This window comes from Bufo bufo, chromosome 4 (genome assembly GCF_905171765.1).
Source record: "Bufo bufo chromosome 4, aBufBuf1.1, whole genome shotgun sequence".
In the NCBI taxonomy this organism is placed as follows: Eukaryota; Metazoa; Chordata; class Amphibia; order Anura; family Bufonidae; genus Bufo; species Bufo bufo.
In genome coordinates, this window is record NC_053392.1 from 143171940 (window position 1) to 143198662 (window position 26723).

At 44.9% G+C, this 26723-nt stretch overlaps 1 protein-coding gene across 1 annotated transcript in view; it reads right to left on the minus strand.

The window, feature by feature from the left end:
- The window catches only part of SLC25A36 (solute carrier family 25 member 36), a 49568-nt gene that overhangs the window by 15448 nt on the left and 7397 nt on the right, over positions 1 to 26723 (minus strand). Inside the window, exons 2-4 of the mRNA XM_040428019.1 lie at positions 14586 to 14756; positions 4608 to 4685; positions 3205 to 3305 (exon numbers count right to left, since the gene is read on the minus strand). Coding sequence (XP_040283953.1) covers positions 3205 to 3305; positions 4608 to 4685; positions 14586 to 14756 — 350 coding nt within the window. The remainder of the gene's footprint in view (positions 1 to 3204; positions 3306 to 4607; positions 4686 to 14585; positions 14757 to 26723) is intronic.

Sequence of the window (26723 nt, forward strand, 5' to 3'; positions counted from 1 at the left end):
CTAAAAAATAAATAAATAAATATATATATATATATATATATATATATATATATATATAAAAAACAAAAATGAATAGGGAAATCATTCAGGGGAGGATCAATAAGAACTTCTGTTTCACATCAGTTTGACATTTTGTTTGAATTGCTTCAACTGTACATTTTAAAGAACGAAAAAAAATATATATTTCTATGGAAAAAGACAATTGAATTAAAATGTGTTAAAATGTACAAGTTTTCTTAGTTCTGTTAAATACTTGTGGTATGTGGTCCAACCGCTGGGACCTCCCACCGATCAGTTACAAGGTAGGCATCATCCATAGGTTATGTCTGGTACTTTGAGGATGAGCTGCCCTTTAGCCATAATACAATACACAACCTATGATCTGTAGCAGCACAGATTCTGTAAGTCCATGATGTTTATGCCCATACAACCCCTTTAACACAAGGGTGGGTTCACATCACGTTTTTCATCTAAGTTTAGTGTGTAAGTTAGGGAACCTCCATAGCGTTTCATTAGTCAGGCGAGGAGAGTATCCTTCTGCCCTCCACCTGGATGGTATAGGTCAGTATACTGCAAAAATTCATTTCTATGGGGCCACAAAAGATGCGGACACCACACCGTGTGCTGTCCGCATCCGAGGTTCCGTTCCGCGGCTTCATAAAAAAAAAAAAAATAGAGCATGACCTATTCTTGTCTGAATAGGCATTTTCTATTATGGTTGCGGCCATGTTTGGCCTGCAAATTGCGGAATGCACACACAGCCGGTATCTGCGTTTTGCAGATCCGCAAAACACTACGGTCGTTTAAATGTGCCCTTAGAGAAATCCTGTGACGTCACTGCCGCAAGGAGAGGAGCCATCTGCTATTCTCCTATTGGCACGGCTGTGCAGGAGTCCGCTCTGCACTATTGCTGCGACCTGAGTGACTGGCAGGACGCTCAAATCATGATTGGCAGTGTTTGCATGGAGAGGGGGGAAGGAGGGGGATGCTGACAGGAGGTGCAGTCAGAGCCTGAAGGCAGTACAGCAGCTTGTGAGCTTCAGAACTGGCTGGGGAAAGGGTTAACGTAAGCAGATGGACGCGCAGTGCAGGGGGAGGGGCCATGACGAGAATAATCATGTGACTCCCTCTGCTCTGTGTTCCCTGCCGCTAGGTAAGGCTACTTCACATTAGCGCTTTTTGTGGATCCGGATTTAGCAAAAACGCTTCCGTTACAATAATACAACCACATGCATCCGTCATGAATGGATCCGGTTGTATTATGTCTTCTATAGCCATGACGGATCAGTCTTGAACACCATTGAAAGTCAATGGGGGACGGATCCGTTTTCTATTGTGTCAGAGAAAACGGATCCGTCCCTATTGACTTACATTTTACATCGCGGACAGAAAAACGCTGCAAGCAGCATTCTGGTGCTCGCCTCTAGAGTGGAATGGAGACGTAACGGAGGCAAACTGATGCATTCTGAGCGGATCCTTTTCCATTCAGAAGCCATTAGGGCAAAACTGATCCGTTTTCGACCGCTTGTGAGAGCCCTGAACGGATCTCAAACGGAAAGCCAAAACGCCAGTGTGAAAGTAGCCTAATACTGTTACAGAGGGGGAGGGGAGGTGTCAGTAACGTATCCCACCGCATGCTTATACTGTGGAATACATTACAGTCTTCAGTCATAGGTATAAGTCAGGAACCCTCCGGGATGTGAAACCACCCTAAGTAATATTTGGATTCCTACAGATCTTGTCACAATGGACAATGTGCTAACAAGTATCTAATGTTTATGGCCATGAGCGGTTGTAGGAAAAGTTAAAGCATTGATTTGTCTTTTGTAATATCTCAGGAAGACTAAACCTACGGTTTAAGAGATAGTGGAGAAACTATTTGGCTTAACTGACTAATAGAAAAAAATGGTCCCATAAATAAGTAGCAAATTGTCAGGTCCATAACACACTGCTGTACCTACTTCTATTATATAATGACGGCACATAGGCCTATCACCATTGGGTTGGCTCAACTACAGTAACTTAAAGGGCGCCGATCTTATATCGATGACCAGTTATAAGGATAGGTCATCAATGCTGAAGTCCTGGAACACCCCTTTAAGTAAACACAATTTGCAGAAGCAGCAGTGCTATGGTACAAGCACAGTTCTCCATACGGTGGCCACAAAGTATACTGCAAGCTCGGTCCCGTTCAAGTGATCAGGAGGGGTTCTGGGAATCTGACCTCCACTGATCTAACATTAGTGAGCCACCTTAAAGCCAAGTCATCAGTATTAAAAGGGGATGGCCTGTCCTCAGCATAGGCCATCTATATCTGATTGGCAGAGATCCGACTCCCCGAACCCCCGCCGGTCAGCGGTTCTGCAGTCTGCTACACAATGGATGGAGCGGTGTAGTCCCCTAGCTATTTTCACTGCCAGAGCTGATCGTGGGGGTTTGGGGTGTTGGACCGCCACCGATTGGATATCCATGGCCTATCCTAAGTTTAGGCCATCAATATAAAAGAAGCAGACAACCCCTTTAAAGTCCTGGAATATCCCTTTTACTAATCTGCAGTGAGGAGTTTTAATGCTGCTCTATTCCAGTCTATGGGGCTGAAAGAAACAGCTGATCACCCCGCTCTGCCGTCTCCGTCACTCCCTATACTTTACATGGAGTGGCAGGCACTCCATCCAAACCGCAGCGAGTAGAAAAGGGAGGCCCGGGACTCCCATTCTAGTGATCGGTGGAGGTCCCAGCGGTGGGGCCCACAGCGATCAGACATTAAGCGTCTGTCCTGTGGATAGGTAACACATATCAGTTGTGGGAAATCCACTTAAAATTGAGCGCCCATTATCTAATGTTACATTTATTTGAAGATTATAAATCATTTCAGTGCGACCAATATGCAATAAGAACCAACATCTGGAAGACTGCATGGACAAGATGGATGCTTTCTTACAGCTCTATTGGAATTCAATTATCTTCTTTTAAGGCTACGTGTATTAAAAAATATAGCTAAACCAAAAGGGACATAAGTGACATTATTCAGGGAAATGTAAGAGGAATAAAGTAGCAATTATAGTATACAGACAGATTTATGGAAATGAGAAAATCATCATCAGTCTGTATTAGAGCACTCTACGCCAGTAACTAGGCCATCAATGTACCCAGAGATACATCTTCTCTAAGGCTAAGGCATCACTCACAAGTAAGGATACATACCTGCTGCCCCCGCAGAGACCATATGCACTTGGGTGGAATCTGCAGCAAACACATGGTTCAGCCTTTCCTTGCAGCTTGAGTAAGCTGCGAAATAGATGGCCCTGCAGAAAGAGAAGCATAGTGTCAGGTCACCAGACTGGGAACCTGAGATGTGAAGGATCACCCGCTGCATCTTGACAGCTTGAGGGTAATACAATGCTGGAGGCCGAAGGCCATCTTGACTGTCAGCGACATCCCAAAGATAACATTTGGCCACTTAGCAAGTGCTGAAGAAAGCTGGCCATACATCTGAGCCAAAAGCTAGCTTTCCTGACTGCCCCATACAGAGGCATGTTTGCCATGCATTCTGAATGGGGAGAAAGCCACTGCCGGACGCCTCTAGGAGGGACTTCGGGCATCAGATTGTCATCTGGTTTCAATGAATGTGGCAGGTTCAGTTGACATTAATGGTGGCCATAAATATCCCAGGGGTCTGTTAACTATACAACAGCCAAGTCCAGATCAGATCTCATTGTGACAGGCAGAGCCTAAGCTAAAGAGGAACCTACAGAAGAAATCTGAATTGGATGAAAATGTAAAGGATCCTAGTGGAAAAGACATAAGGAACCTTTCAAGGTCTTGCCCCATGAAAAATTATTCATTTACCTAGTTAGGTCATGAAAAATGTAACACATTTTCAATTTGAATCATTACAACACAAAGCTCCATTGTCTTGCTATTATTCTTACAGCCCCTCGGTACTTTTGCTTCCGGTTCAGATTTTCCATGTATCCAGAGGCGGTGTTCACACATGCTCACTACCATTCCCCAGATTCTCTTGGACATGGGCAACAAAGTGATTCACCAGCAGAAAAAAACACTACAATTCCCATCCGGCGCATCACTAATGATGTTGAAGGTCAAATAGCGCCATATATGTGGATGTGAAGCGGGCCTAAGAGTGGGGGCACATGTAGAGCTTTACATTCCTAATATGCGCAGTTGAAATGTAGTCTCTGACAGCCGAACTCGAGGGGCTGTGTCTACGGGGTGGGTTGCTGATGTCTGCTCAATAGCAATATACTCACTGACAGTAATTAACTGGCTTGACTAAATTAACTCAGTAAGTATTTATGTGCTATACACTAACATCATATCCAATGGTCATATGTATGTCTATAGAATACCTGCCAGGCATGAATGCGTACTTGAATAAGGCTGGCATCCATGTTTCTATAGCCATGCTAGAGCAGGGTAGTGGTGTAGGTTTGCAATAAGATTATTCTTTCCTTGTGTGAACGTGATCGCTATATTTAGACAAAGGTATTCAGAGCAAAGTTCTGTTAGTAAGGTCAGAGCTGAGCCGTGTGGCGGATGACATAATGCAGGCAGTCTATACACATACTGATCGCTCTGGACAGTACCTGGACGGAGCCACCCCCACTAAGTTGGGGCCCAGACCTCTGAACAGGGAACGAGGACCCTCCTTCTGCAAGATCAACCTACAAAGCAAAAACAGGGAGAGTGAGCAGACAATAGAGAGGGCCACATACAAAGCAACTTCTGCAAACAGAGCTTTCCTTTTTTATCATCTGTTCTGCTACTTGTAAAACCATTTGGCATTTCGGTCACATTTTTAATTGGCTTCCTGTGATTTTCCACTTGAATAAAAAGGCACAATTTTTCTAGAGTACGCTTTTAGTGTACTAAAAATAAAGCAACTCCGACCTAGTTCGGACATGCTTTTGTGGACCCCTAGTCATTCCACACCCACTACGATTCATGGCGAAATACTGGGCAACATTCATATCTCCCTGCTAAGCCACAGAGTCACACTATTGTATGTAGTCACGTGAATAAAGCCTTAAAGGGGGTCGTGCACATTAAATAGCTGCTGGCCAGACAGTTTAGCCCGAGTCATGGAGTCATTAGAAAATGTACCAACGCCATCACCAGCCATTGGTCGACTGGCCACAGACCCTGCAGGGAAATATCCAGATTGGTCAATGCCCAGGGGGTCATCCGTGCCCTCCTCACAGCTGCCAGCCAGGTACCTAATGATCTGATTCCAGCATCAGGCTCCATTCACACGTCCGCGAACCCATTCATTGTCTATGGGGACGGAATGGATGCGGAGAGCACACTATGTGCGCTCCGCATTTCCAGAGTGCGGCCCCGATCCTCCGGTCCGCAAGAAAATAGAGCATGTCCTATTCTTGTCTGCAGCTGCGGACAAGAATAGGACTTCTCTATTTAGCGCCAGCCATGTGCGGCCCGGTGTATTGCGCATCCGCAATACACCGCGGACGTGTGAATGAACCTTTAAGGTTGGAAGCCTCAGACTTCTGCATCTGGCCAACGGCTGCAGGTGTGCTCCTGAATTCAACTGTATCGCTGTCCTCTGGATACAGTTGAATATTGTGGCATGGGCAGTATTCTATGCTGCACTGTGGTATTTGGTTCTGCTGGGACGGTAATTCGTGCTGCACTACGGTATTACAGGACTCGCCTACTTCTGATGGCCCTACATCAGCATGCTGGGAAATGTAGTTGCACACAGACATGGAGCCACTGATCAGCTCTCTATGTACCTGAAAGTGAATGGAGCATATATTTAAAAAAAAAAAAAAAAAAAAAAAGCCAGAATTACAGAATTAAGTTACATATTTATGCGTTTCACATAAAGCTATACTGTGAAATTGTGCAGCTTTCACACGGGCCACATGGCATTTCCCACTATTTGGAAACTTTCAGTTTTGATGCCTAGACTGGGGTGAGGTCAGTGGAGTCATCTAATTATTGGGGAGGGGAGTTTAATGACAGATCTACTGTAATACCAACACTGTACACACAGAAGTATCTCCTGCCACTCCTGGTCTCTGTGGGAGAAGGTTGTACTCCATTTCTTCTGGGAGTCTGTATGAAGCCGCAATACACAAAGCGAAAAAAATAAAAAAAATATTAACCTGGTAATTTTGTCAGGGTCAGCTGCTGATCTGAATGGAGTCTTCTGTATCGTCTGATTCTATGTTCCCATGATCGATAAGCCAATGATGAGGTGTCTGTAGCAACGTAGTGCCACGTAACCACTGAAATACATCCTCACAAGACTGGCGCTGCCGAGTGTGCATGTTTACAGTGGAGTCAGCCGACATGAGTGCTACAAATGCCACGTGTTGATTTCAGAACTTTTTATCCTTTTGTTTCACGTGTGTTTATCATTACCACGCCCAAAACATGTGACAGCACCACTGATGTGAGAAGCATGGAAGCTCATCGTTACATAATTATAGACTAATGTGACACATGCTTGGATCTCTTTAGGAATGTGACTATGCCGGTTTAGATATGAGCTGCAATGGGGCTGGGAAGTAAAGATACTGATGACTGCATGGATCAAATGTACATTCATACAGTCCTGTTCAAAAGTTTAAGACCACTTAATAAATGGCATAAAATCATATTTAGCATGGCTGGATCTTAACAAGGTTCCAAGTAAAGCTTCAACATGCAACAAGAAGAAATGGGAGTGAGACAAAACATTTTTTGAGCATTCAATTTATTGAAAATAACGATTAAACTGAAACAGGCTGTTTTTCAGCTGATCCAAATTTTAGGACCACATGCCTTTAAAAGGCCAAATCTGTGCAAAGATGTGGATTTATTGTCATTTTCTGTCAGGTAGTCACACGTTGTGATGGCAAAGGCAAAAAAACTCTCCCTTTTTGAACGTGGTCGGGTTGTTGAACCGCATAAGCAGCGTCTCTCACAGCGCGCCATAGCTGCTGAGGTGGGACGCAGTAAGACAGTCATTTGGAATTTCTTAAATGATCCTGAGGGTTATGGAACAAAAAAGTCAAGCTCTGAGCCGGAGGATCCAATTGGCTGTCCGTCAAGACACTGGACGATCCTCGACCCAAATTAAGGCCCTTACTGGTGCTGACTGCAGCCCCATAACCATCAGACGGCATCTGAGACTGAAGGGCTTCAAAAAACAAAAAACGTCTTCAAAGACCTCGTCTCCTTGAACGCCACGGAACTGCTCGTTTGGACTTTGCAAGAGAGCACCAAATATGGGACATTCAAAAGGTGGAAGAAAGTTTTTTTATTCTCTGATGAGTAAAAAAATTGAACCTTGAAGGTCCTGATGGTTTCCAACGTTACTGGCATGACAAGCAGATCCCACCTGAGATGTTTTCTACGCGCCACAGTGGAGGGGGCGCCATAATGGTCTGGGGTGCTTTTTCCTTCAGTGGAACAATGGAGCTTCAGGAAGTGCAGGGGCGTCAAACGGCCGCTGGCTATGTCCAGATGTTGCAGAGAGTATTCCTCATGACTGAGGGCCCTCGTCTGTGTGGTAACAACTGGGTTTATCAACAGGACAACGCTACAGTACACAATGCCCGCAGGACAAGGGACTTCTTACAGGAGAATAACATCACTCTTTTGGCCCATTCTGCGTGTTCCCCTGATCTAAATCCAATTGAGAACCTTTGGAGATGGATGGCAAGGGAAGTTTACAAAAATGGACAACAGTTCCAGACAGTAGATGGCCTTCGTGCGGCCGTCTTCACCACTTAGAGAAATGTTCCCACTCACCTCATGGAAACGCTTGCATCCAGCATGCCGAAACGAATTTTTGAAGTGATCAACAATAACGCCGGAGCTACTCATTACTGAGTTCATGTTTGGAAGTTGGATTTATGTTTTGGGGGGGGGGGGGGGGGTTTAGTTTTTTTTTTGGAGGTGCGGTCCTAAACTTTTGATCAGCTGAAAAACAGCCTGTTTAAGTTTATTCGTTGTTTTCATTAAATTGAATGCTCAAAAAATGTTTTGTCTCACTCCCATTTCTTCTTGTTGCATGTTGAAGCTCTACTTGGAACCTTGTTAAGATCCAGCCATGCTAAATATGATTTTTTGCCATTTTTCAAGTGGTCTTAAACTTTTGATCAGGACTGTATTATAAAGCTGGTATGGAAGCAAAAAAAAAAAAAAAAAAAAAATTAATAAAAATGGTTTCAGTAGTTTTGAGAAACCCAACATCCAACTCAAATCTGTAAAACATGGATACCGTTTGGGTTGCATCTGCATTTTTTGAGGAGCCATTGACTGCAATGGGTCCGTGGTCCGCATTTTGTGGCCAAGTATAGGACATGTTCTTTTTGTAGAATGGGCACACGGATGAAGAAGCCACATAGATCATATAGGTACTTTCTGCATCCATATGTCCGTTCTGCAAAAAAAATATAGAACATGTCCGCAAAATGCAGAACACAGACCCACTGAAGTCAATGAGTCTTTAAAAAAAAAAAAAAAAAAAGCAACTCCAACCTTTAAGGACCACAAAACGTACATAGTCTTATGCATAGGGGCTAATTGATATTGCGATTACTGAAGGACAGAAATGGATCCTGTCACATGATGGTTATGGAGGCCTTTTTGTAATGCAATCCAGCACTACTTCTGGCACAAAACAAACTGCTCTTACTAGGACCATTGAGCCTAGTGTGAACAAGGCCCACCGGTTGCCCTGTTAATGTATATAGTCAAAGATGTTGAGAACCCCCAGCACAAGCCAGAGCCAACATTTCCAATGATCTCCATTTCCCCTGCACAATAAATGCATAGCTAGTCATATCTTCCAGAAGGTCTCTGTAGCAGATAAGCTGACTGAGGCTGGGGTGTTCTCAAGCTTTTCTACATAAAACATTAGGGCAGTGCTTCTCAATTATTTTCTGTCATGCCCCCCCCCTAGGAAGAAGAAAACATTTTGCGCCCCCCGCGCGACCGTAAATAGTATAATTTGTCTATAAAATTGGTATAAGTACACCTCTGCCTAAGGCCCCCTGCACACGGCTGTTTTTTTTTTCCTCGTTTAGTGGCCGTTTTTTGCGTTCCGTATACGGAACCATTCATTTCAATGGTTCCGCAAAAAAAACGGAATGTACTCCGTATGCATTCCGTTTCCGTATTTCCGTTCTAACATAGAACATGTCCTATTATTGCCCGCAAATCACGTTCCGTGGCTCCATTCAAGTCAATGGGTCCGCAAAAAAAACGGAACACATACGGAAATGCATCCGTATGTCTTCCGTTTTTGCTGAACCATCTATTGAAAATGTTATGCCCAGCCCAATTTTATCTATGTAATTACTGTATATGCCATAGGGAAAAACGGAAGCACAACGGAAACAAAAAACGGAACAACGGATCCGTGAAAAACGGACCGCAAAATACTGAAAAAGCCATACGGTCGTGTGCAATAGGCCTAACACTGTATCCTTATTAACGTATATAAGAATAAAAAAAGAAAGAAATGTGGATCAGACACACACTTATGGGGGGATCTGTGGATGACAGACACTTATGGGGGGGGATCTGTGGATGACGGACACTTATGGGGGAGGATCTGTGGATGACGGACACTTATGGGGGAGGATCTGTGGATGACGGACACTTATGGGGGAGGATCTGTGGATGACGGACACTTATGGGGGAGGATCTGTGGATGACGGACACTTATGGGGGGGGATCTGTGGATGACGGACACTTATGGGGGGGGGATCTGTGGATGACGGACACTTATGGGGGGGGGGGGGATCTGTGGCTGGCACTGTTACAGGGGGATCTGTGGCTGGCACTGTTATATATGTGCCATCCACAGACCCCCCACCCCATAACAGTGCCATCCACAGACCCCCACCCCTTAACTGTGCCATCCACAGATTCAGTGTGCCCGCCGCCGCCGTTTAAAGTTATTAAACATGCCCCCCCTCACTCCTAATAGTACCGTATATCCGAATTTATTCTGTATAATGCCGGCAGGCGAGTCATTCATAAAGCAGGCGGCGCAGGCACGTGACATCACTGAGGGACGCGCCGGCCGCCCGGCCTGCCTGCCGGCATTATAGAGAAGAAATTCGGATATACGGTACTATTAGGAGTGAGGGGGGCATGTTTAATAACTTTTAATTCAATAATACATTTTATATTAGTATACCGGAGGGAGCGGTGGGGCGGGGCTATAGTACAGTGACCGCACCGCCCCACCGCTATTGCCGGCCCCCAGCTCCTCCTCCCAGTCCCTCCCCCGGCCCCCGCTCCGTACATCGCGTCCAGCGCCTGCGCCGGCCTCTGATCAGACGGGAGATGAGCGTTTCCACAATGGAAGCGCTCATCTCCCTGCCGCATATTACACTGCGAGCTGTCGGCCGCCCGGCGCCCCTGTTGCTATGGCGCCCTGTGCGGCCGCACAGCCCACACACCCCAAAGGCCGGCCCTGAACGAGCCCCCCTTTACGGAGCCTGGCGCCCCCCCTGGGGGGCGCGCCCCACTATTTGAGAAGCACTGCATTAGGGCAACATCTAAAAGGTGCCCGTACATGTTATATGAAAGTCAGCCAAACCATCCAATGTGTATAGAGGGGTCTCAACTCTATCCCAACAGCAGAAGGATCAGGCATGTTGGATTGCAACAATCTCAATATTTTGTTGGACACATTGGTGCTTGTATTATACTGATACTTTAAAGTCACGCTAGTAATATTAAGCCTCCACCTGCACGTAGAGCAGATAAGTTAGTGGTGGGCGGTAATAGTAGACAGTTAGAAGGTTACAATTCTCCCCGCAGCAGTAATTGTGCTAAAATAACAAGAAGTGATACTCGCCATTTTTCTCCTCTTCAAATGTTGCACTCTGTGGCTGCAGCGACAACGCCCTCTTCCTGGCTGCAGCGACAACGCCCTCTTCCTGGCTGCAGCGACAACGCCCCATGCACACCAAGTAACCGTGCAGCCAATCCTTGGCTTCAGCAGTATACTGCACACAGCTGCTGAGGCCAGTGATTGGTTGCAGCAGTGACGCAAGATGTAAAAAAGGTCACATTGCACCCGGAAATCAAACACAGATGCAGGGGACGGGAGCACTGCGCAGGAAGCCACAGGAAAGAAAAATTTTATCACTTCTTTTGTTATTTTAGCATGTTAATCTGAACTCTCCCAGCAAAAGTTGACTTTTGACATAAAAAAATATGGAAGACAAAGGGGAAAAATAGAGGAACTCCAGCAAACATATGCAATTATTCCCAGCACCCCCTAACATAGCTGTAACAGCTTCTGTCCACCAACTTGATTGTAGAAATTGCTGAAGGAAGGAGCTACATCGCCCATGACATCTTGCTCAGACGTCATCTCTATTATATGTTATATTTATATAAATCCTTCCAAATTACGCTGATGATGCTGGAGAGCCACAGATGCAAAGCTAAGGCACCGCATGCATGTCACAGGCAGTGCACACACACAACAGAATAAACAAAGCTAAGAAGATTTGTGGTTGTCACAGACCACAGTCCTGGAGAGTTGCTATACTATATAGCCTAGGCGCATTCTGCCGGTGTACTGCACTATAAGGGTACGGCCACATGTAGCATAATTGTGGTGGATTTTCCCTAGGGGACCTGCATGCGGAAAATCCAGTGCCTACACTAGTACAGTGGCGGGGAACCTATGGCACGGGTGCCAGAGGCGGCACTCAGAGCCCTCTCTGTGGGCACCCGCACCCTGTAAAAAGACTATGGTGTACCAATATACCTTAGACTCTTCCTTCCATTCATCAGCACAGGACACACTATGAACGGCACAGGCAGCGCACTGAATGTAGGCAGGCTATTATAGCTAAATGATAAAGTACATGGAAGATATACTGTACTGGACTGTAGTATTTAGGATAAATTGCCGTGTTGGCACTTTGCGGTAAATAAGTGGGTTTTGGGTTGCAGTTTGGGCACTCGGTCTCGAAAAGGTTCACTATCACTGCCCTAGTAGCAAACTAGATGAGATTTTCACAAGTCTCATTCACACACTGCAGACATTTTCCCTGCTGAAATCTGCATATAAAACTTTCTGCAGTAAACTTTACCTGTTGCAATGCAAATTGTGTAATCTGTGACAAATCCACAGGATAAGGCCTCATGTACACGACCTTGTCTATATATAATACGGATGATGTCCGTGTCGTAACCATTTAGAATTTTTTTTGTGGACCCACTGACTTGAATGGGTCCATGGTTCGCATTTTACAGCCGAGAACAGAACATGTTCTATCTTTTGCAAAACGAACATATGGATAATCTGTGTGCATTCCGCATCCATATGTCTATTCTGCAAATAGATAGAATATGTCCTATTCCTGGCCGCAAAAAGGAGACTATGGACCCATTGAAGTCAGTGGGTCCCCCCCTAAAAAAAATGAACGCAACAGGGACGTTATCTCTATTTATACATAAATATGGTTGTGTGCATGAAGATTTATCCACACGATTTTGTGTGCATTTTGTCACTGTGGATTTCAGCCAGATATGCCGAATGCGCAGTGCACCAGCTATGTGTGGCCGTAATCTAAATAGATCAAGGCCTGAAAATATATAAGAACAAGTACAAGTGAAGTCAGCAGGATATCACACATCCCTCTCATCTCTAATGACTTCCAGTCAGGCTGAAAAGCAAACAAATTAGTAAAACAGAACAAACCAAAAACATTCACAGACGATTTAACTATATGGGGCAACATTATAAAGGAGAACCAGCTTAAGGTGGTTCATTGGCCATGATTCAACACCTCCGGAAGTAATTTACTACCTTTCCATCAACCGGTAATTTAGGACACGTCAGTTCGCCCACAGATTGCCTGTCCGCTGTAAAGATACTTTGACTTTAGAAGATAACATAAAATAATTAATTTATTATGCACAAAACTGCACATTCATCAAAACATTTCCGCCATTTTTGTGTCGTAAAAAACTTGCAAATTATGACATCTGTTGCTTCCGATGATATTTTCAGGATAAGCTGCCATATATCTGGGCACTATATAACTTGTATGTGGAATTTTTTTGAGGTTTTCCCTCTGCAAGACAGGTCTGAAATTCTCAGTTTTCCCCTAGTTAGTAGGTGGAGACTGGCTCCTATGAGTCTCCCATATAATTCACATGGAAAAAATAAATAAATAAATTTAAAAAAAATAAAATTAAAAAAAAAATCGGGAGATTCTGCTTGCTATCTCTCTGTAGCACATGGTGAGACACAGCAGAAGAAATGGAGGACGTTATACAGCAGCACTGATCAGCTTAGATGTGAATCAAGCAGAACACTAGCCAGTGCATCTCTGCAGATGTAACCTGACCGTCACTGAAGACCGATCTAAGCAGTGAAATGAGAGTATGGCCTCATGCACACCACCACAGTTTTGGTTCATGTCCAATCCTAATCTTTTGCGGATCACATGTGGACCCATTAATTTCTATAGGTCTGCAAAAAATAATACAATTTGCAGAATGTCCTCACGGATGCAGACAGCACATAGCTGTCTGCATCCGTGAGGAGCGCTGGCTTGGCTATTTCCCTTGGGCCCATAGAAGCGAAAGGGAGCGGTGGCCAATCATGCGCGGCGCGCTCCCATTCACTTCTATGGGGAGAGGGCTTGGTGGTGGCCAGACCGGAGTCCTCCAGCCATTACTTTGAGGGGCTCCATTCCCAATATAGGTGCGGATCCTAGCGGTGGGACCCGCGCCTATAAGGCAATGGAGGCATATCCTAGCGATATGCCCCCATTGTCTGAGATGACACAACCACTTTAAGCTGCTGCCGATCCCACTATCAACACTATTCTGTCAGGCGATCACATCTTTTATGCGGCACTTCAAATCCCTGTTCGTTGGCAGCACGTCATCCTCTTTACGAGCGCTATGCTGTTGACAAATCATGAAACGGTCATATTACCGATTGTTCATCTCCATACATCCCTGATCCCTGTAAATTCAGCTAACAAGCGGGAAATAACCAAGAACACACCTTCCTAACTATGAACTTTTGTTCCCAAGCATTGCACCGCTCTGTCAGCTTGTGTGTAAGGACCCTTACTGATTTTGGTGGGGAGAGGTGGGATTGATGGAGCAGGAGAAAAGTCTGATAAGTGAAGAAAAAGCAGTTTTCTCAGGTAATCTATATCACAAAGTTTCTTAAATATGATTTTACTCTCAAAAGGGTTTTCCCAGCCCCAGGCGTGTGATGTGAAGCCTCACATCTGGACGCTGTCATGTTCCAAAGCAGCACATGACCCTGGTCATTGGCAGCAGTGGCACACGTGACCCTGTCCGGATGTCTACAGACTGGGAGCCGGAGATGGTGTAACAGAGGAAGGACACCGGAATGGCACGGTGTGGAGAGAACCCCTTTTTTTTTTTTTTCCCCGGTACAACATGGTCCTGGGGCTAGTTAAAAAAAGATCAAAAAAGGTGGGAAACCCCTTTAAGGCTAAACAATGCAATTCCTGTGAAGGACCCTACTAGATTTTACATAAATGCATTTCCATTTGTTACAGCTTTGTCACTAAGGGGTTTCATACTTGAGACAATGCAGTGGTCCCGGGGACACTCTTGCCACTCTGTTAACGCTAGCGCCATTCACTGTGTTGAGCTGAACTTCAGAGATGTAGAGAGTCACTGATGAGGACTGCAGTCTCGTCTTCACAACTTCCAAAGGGCAGGTCAATATGGCACCGACAGTGCCCCCACATCTGCAGAGAGAAATCGGAAAAGCAAAAATGTTAGAAAAAAAAAATTTTTTAGAAAACATTTTGGATTATCTTGGCCAACCTATTAGGGCTACTATTTAGGCCTCATGCACACAGCCGTTGTTTTGGTGGCTCGGATGCGGACCCATTCACTTCAATGGGGCCGCAAAAGATGCGGACAGCACTCCATGTGCTGCCTGCATCCGTTGCTTCGTTCCGTGGTCCGAAAAAAAAAAAAAAAAAAAAAAAAATGACCTATCCTATTCTTGTCCGCGTTTTGTGGACGAGAATAGGCAGTTATATTAATGGCTGTCCGTGCCATTCCGCAAATTGAGGAACGCACACAGACGCCATCAGTGTTTTGCGGACCGCAAAACACAACAGTCGTGTACATGAGGCCTTAGTCAACTGGAGCAGTCCACACCAGATAAATGACCCCTGAGATGTATGGTATCTGAGTGGTAAATGTCCGATCACAGCTGTCTCCCATAACAGACACTGGTGGCGGGTGCCTGCTTAAAACAGCAGCACTAGCAATGGTGTCCACTCAGGTCCTGAGTAAGCGCCACTCTTTTCCGAGAGTTTATAAGTGATGACCTATCCTTTGGATAGGCCATCAGTGTCTGATTGGTGGGGGGTCCAACACCCAGAACCCCCGCTGATTAGCTGTTTGAGAAGTCACTAGCGCTCCCTCTCACAGCTTTCACTAGGCCAGTGACGTCCCATTCATTAGTCACGTGGCCCAGGCACATCTCAGCCCCATAGAAGTGAATGGGGCTGAGCTGCCATACCAAGCACAACCGCAATACAATGTACGGCACTGCGCGTGGTTGCAGAGAGATGGTCGTGGCGCCCAAACAAGCACCGGAGCCTTCTCAATCAGCAGATCAGCTGGGGTTCTGGGTGTCAGGCCCCCAATGATCAGGTACTGATGACCTATCCAGAGGATTGGTCAAGAGTTATAAAATCCTGGAAAACCTCTAAAAATCTGACCTTAGATAGGGTTTTATGAGGCCAGTGATTGTCTGCATCTGTCATGTGCGCATGTACAGCACATCATGGTGAACAAAGTCTTATGGGACCACTGAAGCGGTGGAGGATTCACCAGGGGAGAATTTTTTTTTTTTTTTTTTTTTTTTTTTACTACATTCTCTGCTTCCTTTACTAAATAAAAAGAAATCCGGAAAATTCCTTTAATGTGAGCATCCAGGAAGGAAGTTACTGAACACATGCTGTAAGTATATAGAAGTACGACTATATATACACATCCATTTTTATAAATATTATTGGCCTTCATTTAATTTTTTAACGTTTGGATCTTGGCTTTTCAATCTTTTTTTTTTTTCCTTTCTTTCATTACAATATGTGCAATTATACAAGTCTGGGAAATGTTGCAATATGCAGTAGCGGTCAGCAGGGCCCCAGCAGAAAGGCACATTTTAGGAATGAAAGCTGCATGGCTGAATGGGTAATGAAACAAATGAGAACTTAGATCTGGAATGGGCTCCGAGAACTTCATTAAGGTACAAATGACACCAGCCTCCTGGAAAAAACAATGACGGCCGGGTGTTTAATGGTCCAGCAAACAGCACAAGTCGGACATGAAGAACCAAGACTCCATTAGAAAATCCGATCCTTAGATAAAAGAAGGTTTCCTTTTATTGTCAGATAAAAACAGGTTGGTGGGAAAACGAGCAACATTTCACATGAATGCAATAAAATAATGATGGGACTGTCACACACACATTTTATCATCACAGAACCGTGCCTACATTCTCGTTGGCTAACAAGATAAATTTCTTTGCACCCCAATATATATAAGGGGATATCATGCAACCCGAAGCAACTTAAAAAAGGACTGTCAACTTAAAAAAAAATAAAAATTATATATATATATATATATATATATATATATATATACACAAAAAACAATGGAGAAAGGGGGAGATTTATCAAACTGGTGTAAAGGAAAACTGGTTTAGTTGCCCATAGCAACCAATCTAATTCCACAACTAAACCAGTTTTCCTTTACACCAGTTAGCAAAATTCATTATGGGGGAGATTTATCAATGTGCCCTAGTTTAGCCAAATGACTTCCCATTCACAGTGTCTGGCAGTAAGGTAACAGGCTGCATAATCTGCCACTGCAATAGGAGACAAAGGGGGTCATTTGTTAAGACCGGCTTTTTAGACAACGATCTTAATAACTCCTTGCGCTGGCAGTTAATCCGCCGAAGTTATCTATAGGCGCTGGCCTCTACATAACTTTGGCATATCTAGCGCTGGTCTAAAAGTAAGCAAGCTTCCTTACTGGCTTACATTTAGATCATTTTCTACACGTAAAACGGGTGTAGAAAATGATGAATGAGACTGCACGTCGAACCATTCATTTCTGTGTGTGGGGGAGGGGGGGTTGTCACAAAAAATTCATACGGCACATGGATGTCATCTGTTTGCCCGCCCCCTTCCTCGCCCACATTTTTAGACCTGGCGTGAGCACTGAAAAGTCACAGATTGCTACGCAATCCGCGCCATAAATACGCCTAATATAGGCATATTTCTGATCGCAAATGAGCTCCCAAAAACTTTAAGCTCTGCCTCTTATCTAGATCTCAATACTCAAGTCCCTATTACACAGGCAGATTATTGTTAAGATGATCGATAAAAAACGCATTACAATGTGCATGTTCCCGCAACGCACCCGCACCTTTTCCCGCAACGCCCGTGTGAACTCAGCCTTAGGCCTCATGCACACCACCGTTGTGCATTTTGCAGTCCGCAAATTGCGGATCCACAAAACACGGATGGCGACCATGTGCGTTCCGCAATTTGCGGAATGGCACAGACAGCCATTAATATAACTGCCTATTCTTGTCCGCAAAACTGACAATAGGACAGGTTATTTATTTTCTTGCAGACCATGGAATGGAGCAACGGATGCGGACAGCACAAGGAGTGCTCTCCGCATCTTTTGCGGCCCCATTGAAGTGTATGGGTCTGCATCCAAGCCGCAAAAACTGCGCTCGGATGCGGACCAAAACAACGGTCGTGTGCAAGAGGCCTTAGTATGACCTTTAGGGTCCATTCACACATCAGTGTGTGTTGTGGATCCACGGATCCGCAAAACATGGACAGCGGCAACGTGTGTTCCGCATTTTGCGGACCGCACATTGCCGGCACTATAGAATATGCCTATTCTTGTCCGCAATTGCAGAAGTGCGGGTCCGCAATTTCGTTCCGCTGAATGCGGAACAAAATTGCGTATGTGTGAATGGACCCTTAATTAATGGCCCAATAATAAGACGTAACATAAATCAACACAATTTGGGACAACTTGCCATATTTGTGAGTTCCCTGCACTCTCTTTTTAAATTATGATTTTTTTTTTTTTTTTAGAAAGGTGGTGGAAAAGATAAAAACAGGAAAATAAAACATGCCAGAACACACTGAAAATACACAGAGACATTAAAGGGGTTGTCCCACTTTCTCATCACATTATACACTGCTCATTTCCATAGTTACGACCATCTTACAATCCAGCATCGGTGGCCATGCTTGCACACTAGAAAAAAGCGCCAGCCTCACTGGTGGCCTGGACATTTTTCCTATAGTGTGAAAGCACGGCCACTGCTGCTGGATTACAGGGTGGCCGTAACCATGGAAACTAACAGTGTATAATGTCAGAAAAGGCATGCTCAACCTGCAGCCCTCCAGCTGTTGCAAAACTACAACTCCCAGCATACCCAAACAGCCTACAGCTATCAGCAGGGCATTGTGGGAGTTGTAGTTTTACAACAGCTGGAGGGCCGCAGGTTGAGCATGCCCGTCATAGAAAAATGAATCCAGCCAGCAAAGGAGGCAATATGGACAATAACAATACATTAGCAAGTGCCTTGCATTAACTTTCTCTACATGGTAAATGCCATTTAGCGAAGTAAGACCACTCCTTTAAATGGGTCTAAAAATAAAACATTAATAAAAAAAATGAGTAAAACTAAAAGCACCTCGAAACTGGCACATATACCACCATAAACGGGCAGTACATTCTTAGCTTTTCCTTTTCGAATAGACGGAAAACACAGAAATAGTCACTATTTTCCACATTAATTTAAAAAGAAAAGTAATAAAATCCTTGTTCTGAAACAAAATATTTCTAGGGATGCGGGGGTGACAATACCCACCTCTTAGGCCTGATTGGATAAATCTGGAGGAGGCAAGTGAAAACCTCACTGAAGTCTATTTTCACCAGGCTGAACAGCGCTGCCATTGTGCCAGCCCGAGAGCCTTTCCAAGGCAGAAATACAGCAGAAAGATTTCAAGAGAACATTCAGGAAAAAATACAGGCCATCCAAGAGATTTAAAGGGGCATTTCCATATTGCAAGTAATGGCATGTTACTAGGGTATTGTACCACTTTATGACAGGACGGCATCCGTCTTCTAGAACCCCCGGCCTCCTTGAATAGCCAGTTACCAGGGGGCTTCTGACGAGATTAAAGGAAAAGAGTAAAACCGACATAATACTCTCTAACAAAGCCAGAACCAGGCCAGTACCTCACATGGGTCCAGAGATCTCCACATTTATTGCTCTGCTGGATTTATTTCCTGCGACATATCTGATGACTGAACCCCTTTAACGCCTAGATTGTCAGATTTAAAACCAATTTAAGACCAGGCTGATATCTCTGCCCAAGATCCTGCCATGAGTAACAAAGACATATAAAGATACGTCCTTGGCTACTGAAGGATCATCCTGTAAGGAAAAGTGTTGGCAGGGAAAGGGTTAACCTATAGAAATCCAGTGTGAAAGCAAAGGGTTTTTGTCCAGCTTCGTACCAGGCGCCTTGGCAGAAAGCGCTGGGATGCTTGGCAGAAACATATGGGACAAACGCGTGCCCTCTATTAACTGGCAGACACAGGGGCAACAAGGCTCCTAATGGGCGCAGTGTCCAGAGAGACGCTCAATAACTCCCAGGACGTGTGCTTGAACAATAACTGGGTCCACTAACTACAGGCCCCAATTAAGGGACAAACAAGCTCTCGTGTTGAGGGGTTTTGGCAGGAACTGCTGATGTGACAGGGCGGAAAAAGTGTAATCGCTCAGCAAGACCCGGAGTCCAAGCAATTAAACTAAGCGCTTCATTAGCCTGCGGACTGTGTCAGTAGTAGAAACGCCTCTTCATACGGGCACCCAGGCGGCATAGCATCTCAGATATGAAAGTGACCGCATATGTGTGGAGAAATAAAGGAGAAAGTATGACTTGGCACCAGGCATGCCATGGTCACAAACATCTGCCCTCCTGGGCCTCTCACGAAGAAAGGTTCCAGAAGTCGATACAGACTTGATGACTGTCCTGGCATACAGCCTCCCCCGCTGTGCCACGGGGGTCCTCCTTACCTCACTTCTGATTTTCTCCTGGGACTTATATGACCAAGGTCTGAATTGACCGAAACGTCAAGATTTGGAGTCACAAACAGGTATTCTATCTGATCTACCAATGTATTCATTGGAGGATATGTCACAATAAAAGAATTTTACTTGCATGTTAACCCCGAGTGTGCAGTGGTACTTCTCTTCCTATTGTTTATGGGGATCATATCCACTCCCCTGAAGCACCTCACAGATTGGACAGCGAGTGCAGCCCCACCAATTAGTAGAGACGTAAAACGGAGCTGTAGTTTTAACAGATGGATGGCCACAGGTTGAGCATCCCTGGTCTATGAGCATTGATCGTTTCCGATCACTGGCGCAGGTAAAAGGACCCTTAATCCTAAACAACCACAGGGAGCCACCATGGCAAAACAGGACTATGGCGTGAAGACTGGGAGGGTCCATGGACAGGTCAGTCAATTTTGGAACCCAATGTGAGACCATCACTACACAGTTCAAATACGAGAGACATGAACATACTATTGTCAATACCGCATGCAATACTGGCCAAACTTATTAAAGATGACCTTTCACCTCTCCTGACATGTCTCTATGTTGTGCTGTTCCTTTATTATTTCCACTAGAAGTTATGAATGACTTGCTAGCAGTCTGCAGTAAGGGTACAGAGGGGAGGTAACCAGTTAGGGGTGTGTACCTGCACAGACTCTATCAAATCAGTGCTGCCCCCCCCCCCCCCAATCTGGTTATCTCCCCTCTGTACCCTTACTGCAGACTGCTAACAATTCATTCATAACGTCTAGCAGGAATAATAAAGGAACAGCACAACATAGAGCCACAAGAACAGATGCTCCAGAATTGTTATTACATGGGGAATGCATGTAGCTATTAAAAACGGGCATGTCAGGAGAAGGGAGGGGTCCTCTTTTAACAGGATATGTCTGTGCTGAGGCAGTGGTCAAAAGCAGTATTGGTCTCTAAGGGCTGTTTCACACGAGCGAGTCCATTGCGGGAATCGCGCTCCGTGTGCGAGTGTGATCCTCCGCTCTGGACTTCCAGGAGCGCACGGCATTATCATGATTTATAATGCTATGTGTCTTTGCATGGCCTTTTTTCCACAGAATCATAGTGACATAAAGCTGTCAGTATGATTCTGTAGAAATAAGGTCAAGCAGAGACACATAGCATTATAAATCATGATAATGCCGTGCGCTCCTGCAAGTCCAGAGCGGAGGATCAAACTCGCACACGGAGCGCGATTCCCGCAATGGACTCGCTCGTGTGAAACAGCCCTAAGGACAGTGCATTGAAGTCTATGGGAGTGAGAGAGAGCACAGGCCATGCACATACCTAAATAACTCCAAAATATCTGTGCAAAGGTTCAATACTTCGCCCTCTGTTAAGCTATTAACATGCATCCACTATATCTCAAAAACAGAGAAGACAAAGTACAAGCCGACCGCAGAGCTGCCCTCGGTATATTCTGTTACGCTCAATGCCCTGCTTGGCTACAGCCATCTTTATACCACGATAGCTAGAATTCTGGAGAAAATGTATGCTGTCAAATGCTTCATTTATACAGTCAGGTCCATAAATATTGGGACATCAACACAATTCTAACATTTTTGGCTCTATACACCACCACAATGGATTTGAAATGAAACGAACAAGATGTGCTTTACCTACAGACTGTCAGCTTTAATTTGAGGGTATTTACATCCAAATCAGGTGAACGGTGTAGGAATTACAACAGTTTGCATATGTGCCTCCCACTTGTTGACTGTATAGGAAGTGAGATATAACAAACAAACCCGGTTTGTAGACTGACCTTGCAGTAATGTGGTCCTCTGCATCATCTATGCAGAGGACCACATTACTGCAAGGTCAGTCTACAAACCGGGTTTGTTTGTAGTCTGTAACCATGGAGACACAAAAATCTGCAAAGGAGCTGGATACACAAACGTAGGATTTGGGATCAATAAAACATTTGCAATAATGCTCACAGTATTGAGGACAGAGAGTGACGATAAGTAGAAGCATACTATACGGCACAGGCTGTGTTCGAGGCCTCCGTCACAGTTCATCAAAAAAAAGTGCATGCACTTGTCTGGTATCCACAAAACGGATATGGTTATGTGCATGAGGCCTGAAGCTGTAAATGCTGCAGATGTGTATATGGATTTAGCCACCATTCAATAGGCCACCCGCCACCGATTCTGCAGCTGGAGCTGACCCACCAAGTTGTTTCTTTGTGTGATGTGGAATTTTAATTCTTAGGGATTTATAAGGCAACTCTGCGGTGGGGGTACTGGTCCATCGCCACACAAACAGCGCAGTGTGTAAATGTTTTTTTTTTAAGGTGCTGTAGGGGTTGCCCAAGACTTTCAATTATGTTGAAAACACCCTTTTAAGTGGGTGCACAGCAACCACCAAGCCTTACCTCCCTATCTGGTGAAAGATGCACCTAAAACTTAACACATGCGGCCTTGCCCTGGTTCCATACAGTAGGGAGGCAGATGCCACCTTGCAACAGTTCCTCCAGAGAAGTGCACGTTTTGGTGGATGAGGTGGATGTGGCGTAAAGGAGGCGCTTGTCCACAGCGTTCAGTTCTTTATTAAATGAATCCTTCAGATAAAGAGCAGGAATTCTTCGGCAAGGTGACTTCAATGTCCGTGCGATACAAGAGAGATGACAGCTATGTCACACCAGGAGCAGGCCCGAGCCCTGCTATGAGGAGGCCATTAAATCTGACCGCCTGTGCCGCACGGCCAGTGACGGGACAAAGCTGCGTCTACAAGTCATTCCTCTTCCTTCTCAGATCTCCTGCTCTGTGACCTTTCCCCTACTATGAAGCAACGTGACAACACAACCAGTCGCAGGAGATATTTACCCACAAACACGTGAGGAACAGCTCTCCAACAAAAAACAGACCTGTGGTTAAAGGCAGGATGGCAGTGCCATAGTAAGTACGGCTTCCTAGCCACCAGATCCCTTTGAAATAGTCCAGCGCTATTTATTATTGCGATATCTGACTGAAGTCATTAATTCTTCCTCAATTAAAAGACAACGTAGCAAATAAAATAATAAAAAAAGAAGCTCACATACACACACAGGGGGTCATTTACTAAGGCTAGTTACATATTAGCGTTCGGCCTTAGATTCCCTCCTGCGCTGCCGTGAGTTTCAGCTAATTCATGACAAAGGTGCGCGCCTCATCATAAATGAGGTAAATCTAAGGCAAGCCATGTGTACATGTTAGTAAATTTGCCTGGCCCCAAACACGGCATAAAACCCGCCGTGAAACCAGATACCCGCACGAAACCAGATACCCGTCAAATTTATTTTAATGAAATATTTGCAAGTCCCTTAATAAATGACCCCCATACTGACACGTATTTTTGTGTCCACTGAGGGGGTGTGACCTAAGGCCTTGGCTACACTACGACTTTTTGTAGCATGACCGATTGATTTTAACCATTGAACTACAGGTGCAGTGTAAGGGGACGTTCACATGGCGGCTTTTTAAGCATGGACAGATGCCGAAATTTAGCATAAGAGCCCACCCACCAACAGCCACGTCCTATCTGCCTTCCTGAGATGTATGGGAGACAGAGGACGTGGCCGTCGGCGGGTTTTCGTGGCTGTCTGAGCTTAAATTCCGCTTAAAAAGCCGCCGTATGAACGCCCCCTAAGGCTGCGTTCACACGGGCGAGATTTCCGCGCGGGTGCAATGCGGTAGGTGAACGCATTGCACCCGCACTGAATCTGGACCCATTCGTTTCAATGGGGCTGTTCAGATGAGCGATGATTTTCACGCATCACTTATGCGTTGCATGAAAATCGCAGCATGCTCTATATTCTGCGTTTTTCACGCAACGCAGGCCCCATAGAAGTGAATGGGGTTGAGTAAAAAATCGCAAGCATCCGCAAGCAAGTGCGGATGCGGTGCGATTTTCACGCATGGTTGCTAGGTGACAGTCTATAAACTGTATTATTTTCCCTTATAACATGGTTATAAGGGAAAATAATAGCATTCTGAATACAGAATGCTTAGTAGGTGGTCAATTGAGGGTTAAAAAAAAATAAAAAAAATTAACTCACCTTCTCCTCTTGTTCGCGTAGCTGCCTGTCTCTTCTTTACTTCTCAAAAGATGAACTATGGGCTAAAGGACCTTTGGTGACGTCAGATCACATGCTCCAATCACATGGTACATCACCGCGGTGATGGACCATGTGATTGGAGCATGTGATCGGACGTCACCAAAGGTCCTTTAGCCCATAGTTCATCTTTTAAAGAACTAAAGACCGGGAGAACTACGCGAACAAGAGGAGAAGGTGAGCTAATATTTTTTATTTTTTTTAACCCTCAATTGATCACCTACTATGCATTCTGTTTTCAGAATGCTATTATTTTCCCTTATAACCATGTTATAAGGGAAAATAATAACATCTACACAACACCGAACCCAAACCTGAACTTCTGTGAAGAAGTTCGGGTCTGGGTACCACAGTCGGTTTTTTATCACGCGCGTGCAAAACACATTGCACCCGCGCGATAAAAACTGAACATCGGAACGCAATCGAAGTCAAAACTGACTGCAATTGCATTCCTACTCGCGCGGGTTTGCCGCAACACACCGGGACGCATCCGGAACTAATCCGGACACGCTCGTGTGAACCCAGCCTAAGGGTGCCTTCACACGTGGAATTTTCCGCAACAAAATACGCACCATAAAGACATCCACCATGTCAGCCTATGGGGATGAAAAGTGTCAATACCTCCGTTCTGTTCTGCTGCAGACTTAACAATCCGCAGCGAAACAGAACGCAAGTAAAGTTTTGTCGCAGATTTCCTGTAGCCGAATGTCTCCATTCATCTCAATGGAGTTGTTGTCTGTACAGAAATCCCTAACGTTATTCACACACAAAACAAACACAACTGTGGATTATGTCGCGGAGAAGTCCGCAACGTGTGAAGGCACGCTAAATGGATGATCTTGTGGACTGCAGCCATTACTCGCTAATTACAATCAATCAGTTGTGCTACAAAAAGCCCAACATTTTTGCACCAAAATTTGTGTAGAAATTACTAGCTCAGAGTTCGCCAAGCAACAGGCTGTGCAACATTAGACAAAAGTGTCTAGCCATGCACTAAATTTATCATCCAGCCTGAGCCGCACAAGGTTGGTGCCCGTATATTGAGGAACCGCTGCTTGTGCCCCACAATGTGGGAATGGGTCACCGAAGGTTGAGTCATCAATATCAGATTCAACGCTGAAAACAGCTGATTCCTGGGGGTGCCCGGCGTTGGACCCTCGCTGATCTGATATGGATATCAATCTTGGAAAGCCCCTTTAAAGTCTTGTCACCACTCAATCTTTTTTTTTACTACATCAGGGTTGCCCAACCTACGGCCCTCCAGCTGTTGCAAAACTACAACTCCCAACATGCTCCGATATCTGTAGGCTGTGAGTCGTAGTTTTGTAACAGCTGGACATCTCTGTACTACATAATTGTATTCCACATGGAATGACTGTTCTGCAGCATCTATTCTTATGACTACGCTATGTAATTCCTCTGTTATTCCCAAGAATAAATGTACAACTGGGGGTTATCAGCTGGGATGTGTCCCTGCACATTCTCACTCTATCCAATCAGTACTACCAGAGGCAGACTGTGCAGGGACACACCCCTAACGGGTAGTAGCCAGACTGACTGCAATTTGCGGCCCATTGTAGAAATGCCTATTCTTGTCCGCAAAACGGACAAGAGTAGGACACGTTACGAGTTCTGTACGCATCTTTTACTGCCCAATTGTAGTGAATGGGTCCACACCCGAGCCACAAAAACTGCGGCTCTGATGCGGACCAGAACAATGGTCGTGTGCATGAGGCCTAATCCTGATGATTTCCAAGGATGCCCCAGGTCTTACCATGCAAGTGATGATCCCCCAAATCAACTTACAAATGCTGCAGTAGGGCAGAGAGTATCTCTTTACATTCAGAAAGTCTTCACACCCTTTCACATTTTGTTATGTTGCGGCCTTGTGCTAAAATAATACCAGAATTGAGAGGTTCACCCCCGTCATTCTGCACTCAGTACCCCATAATGAAAACAAAATGAAAGTGAAAACAGAATTTTAGAAATGGTTTGCTAATTTATTATAAAGGAAAAATGGAGATACATAGTTCCTTTGCAATGAAACTAGAAATCTAGCTCTGGGGGCGTCCCGTTTCTCTTCATCATCTTTGAGATTTTTCTACTCCACCTGTGGTAAATCCAGCTGATTGGATATGATTTTGAAAGACACAGCCCTGTCTATATAAGATCTCACAGATGACAATGCATATCAGAGCAAAAATCAAGCCATGAGAAGAAAAGAACTGCCTGTAGTGCTCAGAGACAGGATTGTGTGGAGGCACAGATCTCAAGAAGGGTACAAAAACCTTTTTTGCTGCACTGAAAGTTCCCAAGAGCGCAGGGGCCTTCATAATTCTCAAATAAAAGAAGTTTAGAGCAACCAGGAGTCTTCCTAGAGCTGGCTGCCGCACCAAACTAAGGCTACTTTCACACTCGCATTTG